General features: G+C 37.6%; 1 protein-coding gene across 4 annotated transcripts in view; it reads left to right on the forward strand.

Moving 5' to 3' along the window:
* The window catches only part of FSIP1 (fibrous sheath interacting protein 1), a 90,184-nt gene extending 77,347 nt beyond the window's left edge, over window positions 1–12,837 (forward strand). For 3 of the 4 annotated variants that reach the window (XM_072864403.1, XM_072864402.1, XM_072864404.1), the window contains exons 12-13: window positions 8,195–8,741; window positions 12,009–12,837. In XM_072864403.1, the coding sequence (XP_072720504.1) occupies window positions 8,195–8,741; window positions 12,009–12,031 (570 nt within the window). In that variant the 3' untranslated portion in view covers window positions 12,032–12,837. The remainder of the gene's footprint in view (window positions 1–8,194; window positions 8,742–12,008) is intronic. The other variant, XR_012042983.1, reaches the window with a different exon arrangement.
* Window positions 12,838–15,824: the final 2,987 nt, after the last annotated feature.

Consider the following 15,824-nt stretch of genomic DNA (forward strand, 5'->3'; position numbering starts at 1 on the left):
ATACTTTCAGATTAAGCAACAAAGTATACATGTTTATAGACATGCCAGCTACATGAGTCCTTAAATAGTCCTAGCGTATTCATTTACTGTGTGTCGTTTTATGATTATTTACTATAATTGGAAATAATTCTGACATTCTCCCCATGATTATTTACTATAATTAGAAATAATCCTGACATATTAGCTTTCTCCCCATGCTAAAATCTGATAAGGTCTTTCAGTGTTAGTCTGTTTCTCTTACTGTGTAGATGTGGAAAACAAGCCTAAAGCTTTGAACTTGCAAGCCTGTAGTCGCAGCAGGTCTGTCCACAGTGACCTACAAGTTTGCATTCCTACCACATGCAGTAAGGTCTTCTCTATAGACCCATGTCACCGAGGAATTCAGCAAGGAACAAGAAATCTTCAGCCAGAGAAGGGCCACAAGTGTGTGAAAAACTAGCCACACATAAACAGTAAAGGTCATTAGCAGGCTCTTAAACTCCTGGCTAGGAATTAGTTTTTTGGATCATTAACAGTAAAAAGCCTAGGAAATGAATAGGACTCGGTGTCCTATTAAAAATTAGCCAGAACAATTAAAAGCTTTTCTAATTTCTAATGGGAACCAGACCTAATAGCTCAAGCGGGCTGTTTCTGCATTTTGAATTACATTAATTTTATATCCTTGTATTTTTAAAGAAATATCTTGAAGTATTTTTCTGTATAGGAGTTGTAAATTATTTACAGTGAGGGCAGTGAAAGCTTGGGAGAAGCAGAATCTAGTGTCTCCCTAAGACTGTGTTACTAATTCCAAGTCTTGTGACTGTAACTAGTACAGTTAGCTGTGACAGGATTTCTTCTGGTGTGTGCAAATGTATACTTTGCAAATTCCTAATACAGTTGCTGTATTATGCAATCCCATGAGTTAAAATGCTCATTTGGTTGCAAATGCACAGCCTTTTTTGGTGTGAGGTGTCTCTCCTTAGGGTATTACATGTTTCCCTAAACTTGGTTTTCTGATTTCAACAGCAGCCTTTCTGCTTTCATTTCAATGTAAATTTCTTCCTGCTGAGTGGATGACTGATGGCTATTTAAGAGCTATCTTCTCTTCTACTGTATATTTTTCCTTAACCCTAAAATGACTTTGGCACAAGAAAATTGCCAACAGTGAGCCTTCAGTATTTTAAAATGTAATTTTTTGAGAGGTACATTAAATACTTTCTCTTTCCTTATCTTTGCATCCTTGCAAGGATGTCTTACAAAACAATCCAAAGGGGGGAAGAGATAAAGAAAGAACAAAAATAAGTTATGTTTTACACTGTCTGCTTTGCCTGCACGCCTGCCACTCTGGAGGAAAACAAGCCCACAAGTTACCAAACTTCTTCACTCTATAGCTGTTATACTCATTTCCCTCCCCATTTGCCTTAGGCTCTAAATCTCCCCACCTAGCCCTCTGGTAATCATCAAGGTAATCTATGAAGTAATTGTCAATACTAACCATATGATTTTCCTGAAAGGAAAAAAAGAAAAAATTAAGTTTGGACAAGGAAAAGTAGATTGCAGCTAAATGGGGTGGGAATGGGGGAATAAAAGGACAAAAGAAAGGCAGTGTTGTCTCACAAACGGACTTCTTACCCGGTGTGCAACACCCAATACGCTCATAGAGCTGAGATGATCTGTTTATTTCAAGTTTTGCACAAGACCGGGTGCTAGGTGGTAGCTCCACCGGATAACTGTTGATAAATGACTTTATTCAGTACAGGCTATTAAGAGAACGCCAATGTGAATATAATACTCCAGTTTTGCTGGTCAGGAAGCCCTGAACACAGAGTATCGGTTGGTACAGGATTTAAGATAAATTAACCGGATTACAGTTGATGTGCATCCAGTAGTTCCAAATCCATACACTCTGTTATCATCAATACCTGAGAATAACGTATATTTTACAATACTGGATCTGAAGGATGCTTTCTTTTGTATACCTCTGGAAGAAGAAAGTCAGAAATTGTTCATGTTCAAAGGGAAAGTCCAATCACTGGAAGAAAAGTCCAGCTCTGCTGGACTCATGCTACCCCAGGGATTTAAGAACAGCCCTACCTTGTTTGGTAATGTACTAGCTAAAGAACTAGAAGACTGGCAAGGTGAACATCCTTCTGTTACTTTACTACAGTATGTAGATGATATATTAATAGGGACTGCCTCAGAACAAGAATGCAAAAGAACCACTATTGATCTGTTAAATTTCTTGGGACTTGCTGGGTACAGAGTATCACAAAAGTAAGCCCAGATTGTGCAAACAACTGTGGAATACCTGGGTTTTGAAGTTTCACGGGGCGAAAGACCTGTTAATACATCAGCACAAAAGGCTGAGATTGTTGCACTAACCAGAGCACTGGAATTGTCTGAAAATATGAAAGTAAACATATATATGGACTCAAAATATGCCTTTGGAGTGATACATGCCCATGGAGCCATATGGAAAGAAAGAAGATTGTTATCTTCCCAAGGAACTCCAATTAAACATGGACAGGCAATTTTAAATTTATTACAGGCCATTCTGAAGCCAAAGGAAGTGTCTGTAACGCAAGGTAAAGCCCATCAGAAAGGGCAAACATATTATTAGTGGAAATCGAAAAGCTGACGAGGCAGCAAAAAGGGCAGCTTGCACAGATTCTAAGGTGGGGGCTTTAATTCCCACTGGAAGAATTTTACTAGAGCCTCCAACATATTCGGAAAAGGGCAATCAATTAGCAAAACTTTTAAACTGTACCAAAACCCAGGATGGATGGTGGACAACTGATACTGGACAAATAATAGTCACAGCCCCACTAATGAGGGAATTAATAAAGAAGACTCATCAAGAAACCCATATGGGAGCAGATGCAGTAATAGCAGACATCATACGATATGCCATAGGACCAAGAATGCAAAAATTAGCTAATGCTATTGTAAAGCATACTCCAAGAACAATCCAAAAATACAGAAGATACCTTCTCCAGGACAGGTTAAAGGGGAACAAACTCCAGGGGAGTACTGGCAAATGGATTTCTCTGAGTTACTGTGCTGGTTTTGGCTGGGATAGAGTTAATTTTCTTTGTAGTAGCTAGTATGGGGCTATGTTTTGGATTTGTGCTGGAAACAGTGGTGATACCACACTGATGTTTTAGTTGTTGCTAAGTAATGTTTGCACTAGTCAAGGACTTTTCAGCTTCCCATGCTCTGCCAGGTGCACAAGGAGTTGGGAGGGGACACAGCCAGGACAGCTGACCCCAGCTGGCCAAAGGGCTATTCCATACCATATGGCGTCATGTTCAGTATATAAAGCTGGGGAAGAAGAAGGAAGGAGGGGACGTTCGGAGTGCTGGTGTTTGTCTTCCCAAGTAACCATTACGCGTGATGCAGCCCTGCTTTCCTGGAGATGGCTGAACACCTGCCTGCCCATGGGAAGTAGTGAATTAGTTCCTTGCTTTGCTTTGCCTGCGCGTGTGGCTTTTGCTTTCCCTATTAAACTGTCTTTATCTCAACCCACCAGTTTTCTCACTTTTACCCTGCTGATTCTCTCCCCCATCCCACCAGGGGGGAGTGAGCAAGCGGCTGTGTGGGGCTTAGTTGCCAGCTGGGGTTAAACCACAACAGTTACCTAGGTGTAATCAATTTAAATACTTGTTGGTATTAGTGGGTACCTTTTCTGGATGGCCAGAAGCTTTTCCTTGCTGAACCAACAAAGCTAGAGAGGTAGTTAGAATACTGTTGAAAGAAATAATCCCTAGATTTGGTATCCCTGAAGGAATAGCTTCAGATAACAGGCACCATTTTATTGCTAAAACTGTACAAGAAGTTGCTAAGTTTTTACAATTTGATTGGAATTTACATACTCCGTGGAGATCGCAATCCAGTGGGGTAGTAGAGCGGATGAATCAAACTTGAAAGAGACAAATTTTGAAATTATGCCAGGAAACTCAAATGAAATGGATAGAAGTTCTACCTATAGCATTGCTAAGAATCAGGATTACTCCTAGATTTGGGGAAGGGGTTAGTCCTTTTGAAATTCTGTATGGTAAACCATATCCTGTAAATAAATTAACAGGAAGGAGTGATCAAATGCATGTCAGTGGAGACCAAGCACTGACTGAATATTTGCTGTCCTTGGGGCATACTTTATCTTCCCTTCACTGGTACCTGAATGAGAGAACACCTGTTCCGCTAGACACTCCAGTACATACCTTTCAACCAGGAGACCAAGCCTCTGTCTGAACCTGGAAAGATGAACCTTTGAAAGAATGCTGGAAGGGACCATATTTAGTGTTACTAATTACCCCCACCGCTATTAAAATAAAAGGAATAGATTCTTGGATTCACTACACGCGGGTGAAAACCTCCCATCCGAAAGAGTGGACATTGAGAGAAACAGCACCTTTGAAATTGAAGCTGGCTTGGAATTAAATGAACTGCACTTGGACTCAGATAGAATTCATAGCCCATATAAATTGTGTTCAAAGGGAATTATTTCTGTATTTTCTTATAATATTGGGAACAATGATATTATTAACATATCTTTGTAAATATACTGAATTCTTTAAGCTAGAGAGTGAAGGAAATAGAGGGAATGATATCCCTCTTCTGCCTAATGATATTTCTATGCAAAATAGAATGGCCTTAGACATGCTCCTGACTTCACAAGGAGGAGTCTGTACAATGTTAAACACTGGTTGTTGTGTTTACGTTGACCAGAGTGGACGAATCTTGACCGATCTAAACGAAATTTGGCAACAAACTAAAATTTTACATGAAATTCAAAAGGATGATACTTCCTTAGGATTTGAAGAGACCTGGAGATGGATGACCACTTAGTTCCCTGATTTGAGACCGTGGGTAAAGAGGTTGTTGGGCATAATACTGATTGGATTAAGCATCTTTGTATGTCTGTATGTGTTACTACAATGCACCTGCAGATGTTGCTTACCATTCGCTAAGCAACCTGAGGAGAAAGTGAGACTTATCTAAGAAATATTCTTAGATAGTCTCAAAGGGGGGAATTGTAGTCAGATTCAGTGTTATACAGGTATACGTGGAAGGTCGGTCTGATCTAAATTTTTAGGTGTGAGAAGTATACTAGAGCTGGTGGAAGGCCAAGACTTACGTAAAGTTTATAAGGGGGATTCAGACCAGGATGTGGAATGTCTAATCAAAAATTATTGTCCTTGGGAGTGAAACACATCCTGGAGAAATATGTAAGCTAATTAAGATGTTTTGGGAGCAATCTGAAACTACTAGTAGAAGTGTGATAAGAAGCACCCTCATGCAAACTATCCTCATTATAATACTAAAAATCACACCCCTTGAGCTGGAGACCCCAGCCCAAGCAGAGACCCCTCACCTTTGGGCATGCATAGAATGTTGAAGTGGTACTGTAGCTTTAGGAAAGAGATGAGAAAATGTAGACCAATAGAAAACTGCTTTGCATAATTACTTATGCATATGTATAACTAGACTGTATAAATGAACGAGCGATGTGCTAGCTTTGTGGAGCTACCACCTAGCACCCGGTCTTGTGCAAAACTTGAAATAAACTGATATCTCGGCTCTGTGTGCATATTGGGTGTTGCACACCGGGTAACAAACTCTGTTTGTGAGACAGCAGCAGGACAAGATGATCTTCCTCACTATGTTCATTTTGTACTCAGTCATTCATTTACACCAGATGCAGAATTCCTTTCTGCAGTGAGTGAATTGCCCTGTCATTAACATAAAATTAGCTCCAAATGATCTTGGCCAAGAGCTTTGAAATATGTTAGTATACAACCACACACTCAAAAACATGTGGGAATCCATGTGGGTTTCCAGATGTGAGAATCTTCTGTGATACAAATATAGTTGTGTTTACGTAGCGTAATATTCTGCTCTGTGGATATACTCCAGATGCAGCTGTGCTACCAGTAGTGGTATAACTATGTTACTGTGGTGCTCTGCTTGAGTGAATGCATCTTGTTTCTTCAAGTGAGTCCATTCTAGTAATGACTACTTGTAAACAGACATTGTCCTGCAAGTTAAAATACTCCTTCAAAGAAATGTAAGGAACTCAGCGCGGGCTAGTAGATTAGATCGAGAGTGAAAATTTGAACAATTCCATGTTCCATTTTTGATTTGTCCTGTGTTTTGCTACTAATTGTTTTTCCCTGTCTGACTTATCTTTCATCAGTGAGCACTTTCTGCACTAGGATTAAAATTTAAAAGCCTGAGAAAAGTTTGAAGAGGTCATAATTTTTTCTTTGTTATCTAAATAAGTGCTTAAGGTTGTGGTTTGATTTCAGTTATATTATTAAAAGAACATTGATTGATACCAGGATTAGCTGAATCTCAATATAATTACCTGATTTTATGTTCATCTAACTAAGGCTGTCTACACACAATGGCAGTCTGTCAATGCTCTTTTTTTTGTTTGTTTAAAAGCCCCCCTTAACATCCCAATTTCTTTAATGCAGTTGTGTAGGAACTGTATGTGCAGGAAGCGAACTCAAAGTGTCTTTGGGAAGGAAACTGGTCTGTGCAGCAAAGGACTAGTAGGTTGAATAAATCCATAAAACTGCGTTTAAGTACATCAGCTAGTGCCTGAACTGTAATCAGTCTATAGTAGTGGTTATTAGCTATTATTAATGTTTGAACATGTAGATACAGAATGGTGACTGAAAGTAACCTAAAATGTCTTTCTTGTTCACTTTGTAGTGTCACCTTGTAATTTTTAATAGCCACAACAAGTTTTACAAAGAAAAACTATTTCCTGACTGAGTGAAAACTGTCCCCATTCATGAACATCAATAATCAGTTTTCAGGAGTAATCCGTACACCCTGTGCTACTTAGGCTGCGATCTCATCATGTCATATACATCAAACAGCGTCATATCACTCCTGTAGTTGAATAAGATAACTTCAGGGGAAAAAAAATCAGCTAGACATCTGATATTGATCTTTCCTCTGAAGTAACACTAGCTCCATGCTCTAGCACAATGTAAAGTAAATTCTGTGTAATAGTCATTACATAGTGAATAAAATTGTTGTTTGACATAAATCACTGCAGCCTTAGGGAGTTCATCAGATTGTCAACTGATCCTTTATCTCTTGGAGGTTGGGTAAAACCGAGGTTTTGATTGTAGAAAGCATCTTTTTCCATTAAATGTTGCATAGTATCTATAACATTTATAATATGTATTATTATATCTCCTATATTTCATATTTTATGGCAAATGTATTATGCATATCTAAAATATGTCTTGTACTTTTCATTATAATCTTTAAATTGTCAGGGAGTATTGTGCTTCTCTATTACCAAGGAGCATTAAGGATTGTAAAGGCTAGAAATAACTCCCCATTGCAAACCTCTCTAAGCAAAATATCCTTTGCTATTCTTCACCATTACCAGCTAATATCAGTCATTATCTTTAATATCAAATTTTAAGAAATGTCCAGTAAAGGAAACCTGCATGATAAAAATGATGGGAGTGTGCCACTGTCTGAATAAGAAATTGACTGAAAAGATACATCTGTGAGCTATCCAAGCAGTGACAGTTTGTAGAAAGCAGTAAAACTGTCGTACAGAAGATGGGGCTTTCTTCTGTCACGTGGCATGGGACACGCTTGACGTGGTAGGTCTTGTAGATGAGTAACTGATGTGCTTTTTGTCACATGGTTGAGAGAGGCTATGTTGCATTTCTGCAGTGAGAGGCTGGGAAAACTTCAGTCAATATGTGACAACCTTTGTGGGCTGGTGCTGTCCAAAACCATTTTTGACCCCAGTTGCATCGCCCCAACATCTGAAAGTCTTTTAGCGATGTGCTGTTTTGCTTTCAGTAACTAAAATCTTAAAGTGGGTGTGTCTGTATGTATACACAACAAACCAAGATATATGAAAAAGTATGTGCTTTGGTAATGAAAAAGCAGTGATATCTAGTGGAAGACTAAGCAAAATCAAAGCCTCTCAGTGCCTTTTGGACATGAGACTTCTTTCCTAACTTTCAGCATCTAATCTATCTAGAACTTGGTGAAGATGTTACATAAATGATGTGATTATGTAAATGTATATTTAAATTCAGTTTGAACTGAAAAATGTTTATATCAGTTTAAGAGTTCTGCCAGTGCTTTTGTATCTCTCAAACTGTTTTATGGCGCTGCTTTTCATTAATTATATTTTGACAGAAGAAATTCTTGCCCTTTTTATTTTCAGACTGAGGAACAAACGGGCCTCTCTGAAGAGCAGCTTAAGACCCTTCTGGAAGAATGTATGCAGCCTCAGAGAACAATAAGCAACGTTACCATGCCAAAGTCTCAGGAATCTCTTTCTTGTGGATTAAGTCCCCCTTGTTACACAAGTCAAGACTCCACTCTTCACTCCACATCTACTCTTTCCAAAATGTTAGTTGAAGACCATATTGTAGGGATGTTAACGGCTCAGGAAAAGGCTGGACTCGAAGACAAAAGCTTATGTGTTAATGCAGAGAGTGAAATCCCTGGCTACTATATCAGCAAAGCATTGGCTGATAGTCCCTTATCAAAGGATTCACTGGCCCAAACAGAGGAACCTGATGACCTAGAAGGTTTACAGAAGATGGGAGATAAGAGTATTACTGAAGGTTACTTTATGTCAAGAGCACTCAACACAAAAAGGTTGAAGAAACCTTCTTTCTTGGGTGAACCATTATATTGCATCAGCATGAACAATGAGCCATCCACAGAGGCTGACATTCTCAGCATACCACTGCAAACCAAAGGAGGTGAGACTCTTAACAACCCTTTAGAATAGGCTTTTGATTATGATGAAAAAAACCAAGCAGGTTCTCACCAAAGGTATGCAGCAATACACACTGATTATTATGGTGGGGCAAGGATGTACTTTTATAAAACATAAAACTGTGCCAAAAATAATACACACAAAATAACAGAATGTTTATTAAAATTCTTGCCCTGACATAATTGACTATAAGACTAGGACTCTTACAAAATATAATATTGATGTTGATTAATTCTGTCAACTGGAAAACAGTGTTAACAACACATATGGATTATCTTTTTGGTAGTAGAAAGTCATGTTCACTGTTAGGTGGAGAGCAAATATTCTCCCAGTAGTTGGTATAACAATTCACACAAAAATCCAAGTGTTTCTTGAATGTTTTTAATAAGGTAAACTTGGTAGTATAGAAACAAACATGACCCAGCTATATTAAAAATAATAAATTGCTTTTAGGGAGCTCAAATTTACACATAGAAGATAACAAACTGAATAAATGTTGCATAATTTCTATAAATTACTTTTAGTTCCGTAGAAGAAAGAATAGGCTTTAACCAGCAAAAAATTAAATTCAACCTATCTGCTATTATAAAAAGATTTTTGAAACATCTCTATTTTTCATGTCCTTTACTTGAATGCAATTACATAGTGATATTGTAATCTAAATCTACATTTAGATTTTTAGCCTAAGACCACTTTTTCTGGAAAGCAAACTGTTCAAATAAGCCAGATTTTAGGTAGGTACATCTACATCTTTCACTTCTTTCATAAAAGTTGTGACAGTGTGAAGTTGTTTGTGATTAAAGTGCTATAGTTTAGTTGTATTAGAAATCAATAAATTTTGCTAGGTTTGTCAAGCTAGATCTTTGTTATACTGGTAAGCTGAATTTGGAGAAACATTTTTTCACATTCATTGGTAATTTAGAAGAACATCTTATTACGTCTTTACTAAGTTACCATTTCTTAATTATGATCACAACTGTTTCTTTGATTGTTTGTACTTAACCTTTCTACAGTGAAGGGAATGTTCATTTAAAAAAAAAAAAAATTTAAATTTAAAGTGATTCCACCTATCAGAAAGCAAGAAGGCTTGTTATTGCTGTTTTTACACTGCCAGACAAACCTGGTATCCAGACTCACCTGCCATATTTGCCCTTTATGAGATTTAGGCCATAGCTGCAATAGGAAGAAAATAGAAATACAATACCTGTAGAAAAGGTTGGGTGGGGTTTTTTTGGTAGGTTAGTTTTCAGCTAACTTCACATGCCAGCTTTGCTCATCATGTAGATGCAAGCATCAGAAGAGTGGAGCAAGGGAAGAAGGAAGTGGTCTGCCCCAGAGGAGGGTGGGGTGGCAGTGGTGGTGATGGGGAACACCACAGAGAACCACCTCTGCCAGGGGCAACCTGATCTCATGCAGGATTAACATGACTACATACTACACCACCAGTCTTCTTCAGCAACCGACAGTGAGAAAAACTCAAGTTCGACTTGCTGCCTTCACATGAATTAAAGTTCACCTTTAGTCTGAACCAATGTAGTACAGTCAGAGTCAAGTGTGACTCAGCCCCAACTACCGTCTCTCTTTATTAGTGTATTTTAAGATGGGATGTGTTAAATCAAGCAAAACATCATGCACTGTAGCCACTATGTAGTGAAGTGAGCAGGTAATTGTTCATACCTGTTGCGGTAGACATAGTCACTATGAGGTAATTTTATTGCACAAGAGAGAAAGGAGACTTCAGCTAGTAAGTAAATTTCCATGTGGGACATTTCATGGTAAAAGTCTTTAAAGTGAATGTGTTAACCTTTATCACAGAATGAATAAGGTGTTTCGATGATCTGTTTTCAGTAGTGGCTGAGTAATGTTCAACCATATAGACCTCAAATCTGTATGGTTAATAAACATCTTGTATTTATGGCCATTTTGCTTACCAAATATTTTTGGGGGGACGGGGCGGGGGGGACGGGGAAGTGTTCTGAATTTTCAGAGTCTCTAAATATTTTCATTTTTACTAAAAACCTAAAAATAAAACCAAGGATATCATTACAGATATCATTACCTCATCAGGCTTTGAGTCTTTGTGTCAGTGTCTGATTTTTAAAAATGGTGTGAGCAGGTAAACTTTAGGCACAATAAAAGTAAGTAAGTGCAAAATAAAACCCACGTCAGAGGTTAGTAATTGTTTTTACATTAGTGCCAAATATTTTGCAGTTATCCATAAGTTTAATTATATTCAGATTTATTGTATTCCATTAATATTACTCTAATGCTAAAACATGTCCAAAATTAGCATTTAAATAGACGGCAGTCCATTCTTATTATTTTTGTCAATGTACTGCTTATGAGAAAGTGTAAGCATAAACCAGAAAACCCTGATACCTTTCCATGGAATTAGTTACCCATAAAGGTGACTCAGTTCCGTCTTAAGCAATTACTCCTGGCCCTAAGCCAAAGGTGGTGATTTTTATCAAATTTGTAAAGTTGCCTGATGTATTCTATAGGTGAGCTTGTTGTTAGTTCAGACATGATTAGATGTGCTAATTGTATGGAGGAATGGAGATCCCAGTGGAGTCCAGTTTAAGGCAAATACATCTGCAGATGAAGGCGTCAGCTGTATTTTTATTTTCAGGAGACATTTACATAGTTGAGCTTGGTTATGGTCTTAATTCTAAAGGACATTTAGACATATTTGCATAATCTTCTGTAAACAGTTTCATTTTCTGGCCTGCTACACATGGTTTAAACTCTGTAGTGCTGTGTAAGCAAACAAAACTGTGTTTGTGTGAAACGGGCTTAGCAGAATTTCGGTTTCGCAGTTATGGTACTGTAGTCTGTGATATAGATTTACTGTAATACATTGTTTAAGGAAAGCATAATTATTAACATAATTCATATATATATATTTTTTTAATATATATATATATCTGAAGGAAACTCTCATGTGCCTTCAGAGATAAGTAATTCCTGCTTCTTGGAAGAAGCAGTAATTTGCGTCAGAATCATACGCATGTAAATATAGGTGATGTTTACTGAGATAAACAGAAGCCAGACTTACCCATATATGGATATGAAAAGGTTCTTATTTCTCAGTTGTATGAGCCAATTGGTAATTAATTCCAGCTCTTTTTCTTTTTTTTGGCTGTATTAAGTTTTAAGTAGAAGTTGTATCACAAACCGCTGTTGCTTTTTCCTCTTGCAAATAATATTGTGCTTGCAGCAGTTCAGCATATGATTCTTTTCTTTTTTACAGATGATATGAAGATTGAACGTTGAGGGGAGAGTAATTATATGCTTCTTTACACAACGGTTTTTCGAAAATGTGGTTTTCAGACACTCTGAAGGCAATGAATTGCCATCATTGAAAACTGTTCCATGAGGTGATTTATTCTTAAGAGATAATTATTATTATCATTATCATATATTGTTGCAGTTTGATTTCAAAATAAACTCTTGGACTTCATTAAATTTCCTGGAAGTGTTCTATCTAATAAATAAATGTACATATGCATTTGTGTAGCTGTGTGTCTGGTAGACGTGCGTGTCTTTGTGAAAAATATAAATTACAACTTGCAAAGTTCCATTTCTACTGATGAGACTTTATTAGAACGGATGTGAAACGTATATAAGAATTTTATCTTTCCTCCTTTACACACACTCTACTTTTTTCATGAAGTTAGCTAAAACCTAACCTCCATTATCCCAGGACAGTTTGCTGGAGCTTGCAGCCTGTCTGACTGCTGAGCCCTGACTCAGTGCAGGACCCAAATACATACGCAATCTTCTGCCCCGGGGCTGTCCGCTGCGCTGCTGGTTTGATCGAAGGTAAAGACTTGCACAAGTCCTCTGCTGGATCAGAGCATCTGCACCAGTCTCTCAGCTGCGTCCGATTCTTCATCCTGCGAAGAGTGCACCCATACAGCAAACAATCTTACCCTCTGGTTAAGAAGTGTAACGAAGTGATGAAAGATCGCAGTCCCTTGTGAAGGCTTGGTGCGAATAAAAGTGGAGTTCAGAAGTTTGCCCTAGCCCTTACTGGATTGTGAAACCTTACAGTAATGGCTAGCTGGGGGGAGGGTAATACAGCTGGTTTGTGTTTGAGATAATAATAAAAATTCATTACAAGTTTTTGCTTGTCTACTCTTTAACTACTGTTTCTCCTGAATTTTATACTTATTTACTAAGCTGATGGTTAGTTTTTCATTTCATGCACTGTAGTGTCGGAATAAGAAGAAATTATTAAAAAAACATGGTTCTCTTTTAAAGGCTTTTTTTGGGGGGGAGGGAGAGATATTCTAGCAAAGAAAACTCAATAGATTTTCCCACTGCCAAGCTCTCATTTGACACAAGCTAAAAGGACAAATTCTTTCTCAGCTACTATACTAGCCATTTAACATTCAACAAGAAAAGACGTATGGATACAATGTTAACTAGACAATGGCTGCGTTATGGCATAGGGTTTGCCTGAACTAATCTGAATATTTAAGTTAATGCACATATTGGCCAGATTTTAATCTCATTTATGGAGTTGCCAGTCTGAGTGGCTGTACACTCCTGAGGAAGTGGTAATCGTGTGGATATAAGAGAGATCAGAATCTAACCTACTTTTGTTTAATTAAAAATGCAAATGGAACACTATATTTGTGATAAGCAAGTGCTATTTATTGTTTTATTTTCTGATATTTTTACTGGTTTTGCAACAGCAGTAACAAATCCATGGATACTGGGTGTTCTGCGTAGTCCCATTGCTCTGCATAGGATTGCTGTAAGCACATTGCATGGAGCTTTGCAGATCTCACCTAGATGTATTTCTCATCTTCCTTAAAAATTTTAAGTCTGTGTCATAATTTCTGTACCATAAATGTAATCAAAGCAATACTGACAAAGTTTTTTCAAGAGTATTTTCTGTGGCCATATGATATCCGTACAGGACTGTCCACTGGCTGTGATCTTTCCACAGTCCCGTTATTTTCGCATGGAATTCATGTTTTATAGAGCCCTTCTCAAAAACAGTGTTGAAGTGCTTGGATAGTTTTTGAAGAAAACTGAGTTCTGTTTCAAGTTTATATGTAGAATTTCTACAATGTATATTAAGAGAAATAATTAATTCTTACTTTTCTGGTGTATTTTGTTATCTTAAATCTCTCACTGTTATGAAAAAGCTTTTCCTAGCACCCTCAAGGAAGAGCCTGTTGCTGACTAAGCCTTACAATATTCCTGAAGCCACTAATACAACTTTTTATTCACATCTGGCATTTCAGGGATAAGCAGGCAAGTTTGAATGACTATTAACTTGAAGAGTATATTCCGACAGGAACTCTATTACTTCACTTCAGGTCTTGGGAAGTGCCGAGCACCCTGCACCAGTTGTAGTCACTGCAAACCACAGGGACCTAGTGGTTTCCAAAGGTGCTTAGGGTCAGTACTCAAACTCAGAGACTGTGTCAAAAATTAGTGACCTAATATTTATCTGTGCTTGGTTTCTACTGCATTATATTAAATAACAGGTTCTTGGGGAAGATTTTATTTCTTGCTTGATGTTACAGGTGAAATATCAATTCAAGCTCTCCTTTATTTATTGATTTTCAGTTTTAAGTAAAACTGTAGGAAATAAAATTATTTTGTAAAGCATGTTTATTGGTACGAGGTACAGAATAACAGAGATATTATATAAAATATAATGACAAGGTCATTTCCTGAGACTTCATCAATATCAGGGTAAAAGGAAAGCTGAGCGCAGGAGAGGATTCATGGGTTTTTCTTTGTTTTTCCAGTGTCTCTTTGTTGTGACCTGCAATAACCCCTCCGTCGAGCTTGCCACTGGAATTCCAGCTGCACTGGAATGTGGCGGCTTCTCCTCAGGGAGTGATGCAGCAGTGGTGATTAAGATATTTAAACGATTTTTCATTTCAGACTAACGCAGGATTTGGAAACAGGTTTTCCAAAATACATACTTTCAGTCAGCGTAAGTTGTATTTGGTAAAAAAGTCTGACAACTAGCTTCTTTACAGTCTTTCCTAGCTCTGTTCATCCCAAAACACAGCGGAGCACAGGAGACTGATTTTGAAAGGTATTGTTCTGACTTTGGGCTTTGAGATCTGTTTTATATTGAGGAATAAGAAATTTTGTGTGTGCATGTAGGTTTGTGCTGTTTTGTGCTCCTTATTTCCCACTATGATTTTACAGCACATGATGATAGAGAATTTTGTTCCAAAAATTTAATATTGGTGAAAGCAACATACCTATGAAGAGAAAATTTTGGTGTGCTTGCATCTATTCGCAGAGCCATATATGACCAAACCATTCTGCCATTGTCACTGAGACTCCTCAGTAATATACATACATACAGTGCTGATGTTCATGGGGGCCAGTGCTCAGCTCTTGATCCTGATTTACTCCAGTGGGTATGTTTCGATGCTGCATGGTTTGCCCTTTTAAATTACAAACTCCATAGCGTTTTCCTCTGAAAGAGGAACATAAGGGCGATTCAATCATTTTCATGAACCATATCTGTATATATATAAGTATATATAAATTATATGTATTAATTTCATATATCATATATAATATAGACTATAAATAAATATATTTGAATAGGATGATTTAAAGAACTATACTGTTGATTTCAGTATACTGTAATGGTACGAGAAGTTCAGTCCACATTTAGATTTATTATGCAGGTTTAGAGCAGTTGAGGGTCTTTTCCATTTCAAAGAGAAGTGACAGACTAAATATCCTGATTTTTTTTTTTTTAAAGTTTGTTGACCATAGACAACAATGATAAAAGGAGTGAAGTTATTCTTATATGTCCAGAATTCAAGTTTAACTTAAAGTAATTCTATCAAGGGGTGAAAAAACTTCCAGCTTCACCATAAAAAAAAAGAAAAAGAAGAGGAAAACACCCCACAAAAATTCTCAGCCAGATGCTTTTTTCCCAAGCCAGATGACGGCTGGTGTCTGCTTTGGGGATCTGTAGTGCATGTTTTCCCTCTCACTTCCCGAGCAGAACTCCTGCAGGGTGAGTGGACGTGCTGAGCACAGAGTGAAAATAGGCTGTGCAAAAATGATC

Source organism: Ciconia boyciana, chromosome 6 (assembly GCF_034638445.1).
Source record: "Ciconia boyciana chromosome 6, ASM3463844v1, whole genome shotgun sequence".
In the NCBI taxonomy this organism is placed as follows: Eukaryota; Metazoa; Chordata; class Aves; order Ciconiiformes; family Ciconiidae; genus Ciconia; species Ciconia boyciana.